This window comes from Etheostoma cragini, chromosome 6 (assembly GCF_013103735.1).
Source record: "Etheostoma cragini isolate CJK2018 chromosome 6, CSU_Ecrag_1.0, whole genome shotgun sequence".
Lineage (NCBI taxonomy): Eukaryota > Metazoa > Chordata > Actinopteri > Perciformes > Percidae > Etheostoma > Etheostoma cragini.
In genome coordinates, this window is record NC_048412.1 from 3,977,141 (window position 1) to 3,982,981 (window position 5,841).

General features: G+C 41.8%; 1 protein-coding gene across 2 annotated transcripts in view; it reads left to right on the plus strand.

Annotated features, from left to right (window-relative positions):
* Positions 1-5,841, plus strand: part of LOC117946102 (vacuolar protein sorting-associated protein 13B-like) — a 335,261-nt gene that overhangs the window by 151,030 nt on the left and 178,390 nt on the right. For both annotated transcript variants that reach the window (XM_034873955.1, XM_034873954.1), the window contains exon 22: positions 4,308-4,441. In XM_034873955.1, the coding sequence (XP_034729846.1) occupies positions 4,308-4,441 (134 nt within the window). The remainder of the gene's footprint in view (positions 1-4,307; positions 4,442-5,841) is intronic.

The window sequence follows — 5,841 nt, forward strand, 5'->3', positions numbered from 1 at the left end:
TGGTGTCATTCTGAGAAGGCTTTTTTTCATCTTAACATGTTCTGTCATGGTCTGGCTGGCAGGAACTCTCTCATCTCCTCCCCTCCTTTTTTAAAATAAGTATCTCAACTGAATTTTGTATTGGTTGAATAGCTATGTTGTGTATGATCAGGTTAAACTCTGATGATGATGATGATGACAGTGATCTCGATTGCAATGGGAAATGTGTGTGATTCTCTTCTCGCTTTGGTTTTCTTGCCAGAGACATCACAGTCTGTTTCTGCATGCCTGAATTAAAGAAGTCTTCCCTTCACAATTACGTCGACTGGTTAGGGGACTTCCTAAAGTATAGCTGGTGGGAAAAGACATTGTGCAGTGTTTGTAGAGTAGAAATAAACGGGCAAAATAAAACTCTTAAAATACAGTGCGCTTGCCACCCCCACACCCCCATTCGTCACCCGTTCAGTCAGCCTGACCACACCACTTTTTTCATTGGCGGCTTTAATAACCCCATAACAAATGGAGTTACGTAAATATTTAAATAAACACCGACTTGCATCCAAAACAAATAGTCAGGCGGGTTTATTAAAGAGCCCCATTGCTGCCTCTGCATGCAGCTGTAACAGAATATACAACACTTCAACTCACTGTAAACCATTTGCAAATGGGAACATACCAGAAAGATAGCAGGCGGCATGAGGAAATGCCAAGATCCCTCAATTAGGCTGTTTTTATGGTTGACTTGCTCAACCGCTTGGAAAGGACATATGGATACTTTGTGCCATTGTTGCTGAGAAGACAAAATCTGTGTCATGGAAACTGGTGCTGTTCAGGTGTTAGTTTTGTGTGACTTTATGTATATCACAGTGACTGTGTGTGTGTGCTTGTGTGTGTGGGTATGTGTTGGTGAGTGTGAATTGCACATTTGTATGATGTGCGATTTACACTTGCCACACCACACACCCTCACACATTTTACAGCAATGTTACTCTGCCACGGCGGTTTTGGTGTACAAAACTGATTCGTTTCCCGCCTTTTAGTCAATGTGCCGTAATGGGGCTCTGGTCTCTGCGTTTTCTCTGATCACATGACACATGCTCAGTGCTGTGGGCTTAAAAGACCCAGACCTTTCACTTGCTGGGGGATGTGATGAAGCTGTTGAAGGGGATGAATAATCACCATCAGAACACTAGAATGTTAAAGGGGACTGGACTGGCAGCTCCACACACCAGCTGAACACTAAGAGTGAAAGAGGGAGTGGTGGGAGAGAAGGAGAACAAAACAGAGGCGTAAAGGAGAGGGGAAGGGTGTATGGTCAGAGTTTAGCCAATAAGATATTAGCCTAATGGCCTAACAGAGGGTGAAAATGAGGACATGGCTGAGATGGCACGAGACAAGGGGAATAACCCCACTTTAAAAGGACTCTTAGGACTTGTTAGGCCTGGGCAGGTTTAAGAGCTTTGGGCGCTGTCATATTTCTCTTTCATTTGAATGTAGACCTCTTATGTTCTCTGTCTTTCTCATTCTCTGTCCCTGCCTGCCTCTCTCTTTTTTTTTCAATCTCCTCCCTGCAGAAATGGCGGGCGCCAAGTCAATATAACAAGATGTTGCAGTTTCATTCCAAATAATGACCCCAGGATTAACAAACAGAGTCCTGGAATGGTATTTAAAACAAAGCAGAGAGCAGAATGGCCTTGCATTGTTGCTGCCTATGCTGTACTTCTACTTTAGCACACTTTCTGATTGGCCTAACAGACTCTCTCTTGGGAAGGACATTCACAGTTTTGCCTACCCTTAAGTAAAAAAAGGCTTCTCTCCTCGGTCTATTTCAGGATTAGGGCAATAACCAGTTTTTAGATTAAAACTGCAGCCAGTACCCCCTTTTTGATGCCTGGTTACTCTGGAACAAGACTCAACATGACAAACTCAAATTTTGAAGGTGGTATTGATTTGAAATGAGAAGGCAGTAGAAGATCGGTCTGTCAAAAGCTGAATTTAATGGTAATTGCTCTAACTGCAATTGTTGGCCTAATTTTAGGCTCTATGCTGATGTGCGTGTACCCTCATGTATTCATGTATATTGTGCAATATAAAATTAGTTTCACAGGTTAATGCAAGTGCATTATTTGCAATTGTGCATTTCCACTCAAAGGAATCATAGTTGCAATTTTCAAAATGCACACGCAGCCTAATAGTCTCCAACTCCTCTCAGGCTAACTGTCTCATGGTGTGTAATAGATTGTTTTGGCAATTTGGAGTGTCATGGTACTATTGATGCTTTTGAATGTCAGAAGGGTGGTCTCTTTTTACTCTAAGATTTCATCAATGATGTGACAAACCTTTGGGGTCGGTTTTAATGTGTATTCTGTCGTGTATTGCAAGGTCAGTGTGTGTGGATATATCTTGCTGTTGTATTTTCCGAAGTGGTAAGGCACTGTTTGGTTGGGCACGGATTCCGGGTACGGTGGAGGGGGGGTAACCAGCACACTGACGTAAGTAGTGAGACTGTGGTATTTCTAGTGATTATCACCAACAGAGTTAAAATCATACACACACCACACTTACACACACACACACACACACAAACGCTACACACACGCTACACAGACATTGATGTCAATGTGGGCGCAGACTCATTGACTCATGCTCCCAAAAACTTTGTCACAACCTTTTTTACAAATAAACACACATTCACACAGAGCAAGTCCAGTCCCTGGGGTAAAGTCTCCTTGGTCTAGACAGCTGGGCCACATGACAGAGAACGGCAGCCACAGAGCTCTGTCATGTCTATATGGATCCCCTGCAGAGCTGAACAGGAAACAGCTCTCTAATGCAGTGTGACAGGAATACTCTCACACACACACACAGCCCTCTACAACAAAACACTATTGACAACCCAATGATATCACAGCGGTTTATGCAGCACTCTCTGCACATTACTCAATGAAAGACAGTCCATGAAACACAATCTGTCCTGTCAAAGTCAATTTTTGCCATCTGTGGCTGTGGATATTTAGTAAAGTATACTAACATTGGAATTAGTTGTGTACTGTACAAGGCTCACAGAATCTAGTGTATGTAGCTGATGGACAAGAATGAGGGAGAAGGGAGAAGGCAAATATGGGTTGTCAAATGTACAAAATGTACAGTGTAGTCATGTGCATAGTATGATGATGCAACACTGATTGTAGGCATCATGACAAAAACAGTCCATTTCATAGTCCCTGAATGCCAGAGGCACCTGGGTGCTGAGTGTGAGAAAATACTGTAAGAGTCCAGACATGATGATTGCGGCCCTCAGTCTGGTTTCTTCCACTTTACACACATGCACCTGTGAGCTTAGTCACTCAGCCGTCTATGCACAAACTCACATACACACACACACACGCTCCCACCCACGGGTTTTAGGCAGGTTGCCACAACAACAAATTAGGGTAACTTAACCATCCTTTTTGTCCATTGCCCTGGCAACACACTTGTTTCCATGCCAACCCATTTGCCTGTTTTAGTGATATTTGGGAGCGTGGAGTCTGAGGAGGCACTGTGGTGCTGTGACATCATTGCTGTTTCATGACAAATGTGGGATAGAGCTGCTGAGCAAGGCAGACCTTTAAATCATGGAATATGTCCTAATGTGTCTTCAGTGGGACCCCCCTTCCCTCACCTCTGGCGCCCTGATGGCTTTAACATCCACAGACCTCAGGCTAACCTGGTAGAATGTGTGTTCTGTCTATATGCCTCTGTCTCAGTTCCATCGATTTCTGCTTCTGCACATCTCTCTTACATTTAGTGTCTCTTTTGTGTGTGTCTTATTCTCTCACAAGAGATCCTCATCTTAATAGGGTTAGTGCAAAGGCTAATTTAGAGAGTTGTTTCTATGGGATTTGTGTGCTTGGCTGTTGCCATGAGTGTCAGTGCAGACTATTGACCTTTGTTTGTCTGGACCACAGCAGGCCTACTAGGACATGTCCTGTCTAGGATAGTGTGTGTGTGTGTGTGTGTGTGTGTGTGTGTGTGTGTGTGTGTGTGTGTGTGTGTGTGTGAAGGAGAACAGAAACCTGAGTGCTAACATTACATCACCTCAAGGAAGTGTCAGTTTAACATCATATAACATGATACTGTACAGCAAATGAAAATAAAAGCGAATTACAAAGAGAGTTAAATGTAGGGTAGTCCAGTCTCGAGTACAATATATTGGTTTATGTTACAGGGTTCTACAGTACTTCTATGGTAAAGAGGTCACGTCATAACTGGACCAGAAGCTGAAACAAAACAAATTTACATTACTACTCGGCACACAGTACTGAAGTACTTTCTTTCTTTTCCAGAATCGCATCCCTTGTCCATACCAATGAGGGTGATGCCCAACACCACAGCAGGGGAGTCATGGACAACTTCAGAGGAGAGAATGAAGGAGCTCATTGCCCAAGCCTGGGATGCTGTTAAACGTCTTACTCTACAGGTACCATCCTATATACTCTACCATTATACATATTGTATAGTAGGTGCATAATATGCCCATTTCCTTTAGATGGTGGTCTTTTTAATGTTTCGTTTCAGTTAGTGACATGTAAGATTTCACTGTATATAGTCCTGTTTGGAACAGAGTGGCCCAGTAGCATGTCCTTATAGGCTAAGTCTGAGGCGTCAAGCCCCATGTACTGCACATTTATCTTGAGCTACAAACTGCATTCAAATTATTGCAATTAGATAATTTGAAATCTGACACCCACAAATCTATCAATAATGACTTTAGAGTGGACATATTATGCTTTACCATATTTTCTGTCATGTCTAAAAAGTCATAATGTCGGATTTTCGTATGAAATGTGGACAAAAAAAATAAAATAATCAGGTGAACGTATTTTTGAGAAATCCCCATGAGCTGAAACGATTTCCATGTGAATGCACCGATATCAACAGTTTTTAGTTTTTTCTAATCTAGTGTGTGTTATATAACTCTAAGCCAGCCTTCTATGATTGGTCATCTTTTCCAGGAAGGCAGGACTGGAGTGTTGATGTTTTTTTAAGCCACTGCGATGTTAACATTGTCACATAACTACATGCAAACAGCAGTAAGATATGTCATATTGGCTGTTAGTCTTGTTATATTCTCCAGAATTCGGGGTCAAATTAATTCTTAAACATAACTAGTGATGTAGTATTTGGGTAAAGGCCTTTATTTGATTGTAGAAAGTGCTTCTATATGCTATTATTGATAATAGCATATTCTAATTTTGATGGTAGAACGTGCTGCTTCATTACACTATCTGATCTAAAGTCAGTCTAGTGCTTAATATTAAATAGCTGCATGCTTACGCAACAAAGCTGTAATCTTGGCGGCCAATGCTGGTAATTTCTCCCTAAATTCAGGTCACTTTACTGCTGGGACGTGTCTGGTGGTGTAATATTTGCGTTGTAAGCCTCTATCGGTGATTTTTTACAGTACAAATTCCTGCTATATACTCCATTGTACTAGCTTTCAACTAGTGAAACAACATCGGAGCGCAGATTGCATGAAACACTCAAGCCAACCAGAGCAGACTGGACTTTTTTGGGAGGTGGGCTTAAAGAGACAGCCACTCCTGCAAAGCATCTCATACGGAGGGTGAATACAGGTGCAGCAGCAATGGGCAGTGTGAGAAAATAAGTATTATCTTGAAACAAAACTTATATAATGCTACATAATACTGTATATAAGAAATGACATGGAACTTTCAGTTATGCTGGATTTGCACATTGCTGTACGACTACCTTCCACTTCCACTTCAACTAAAGCTTTCTATTCACAGTATAATTTAAAACACACATATTACACTGATATAGGACCAAACTGTAAAATAGTTTGTATATACACACTTA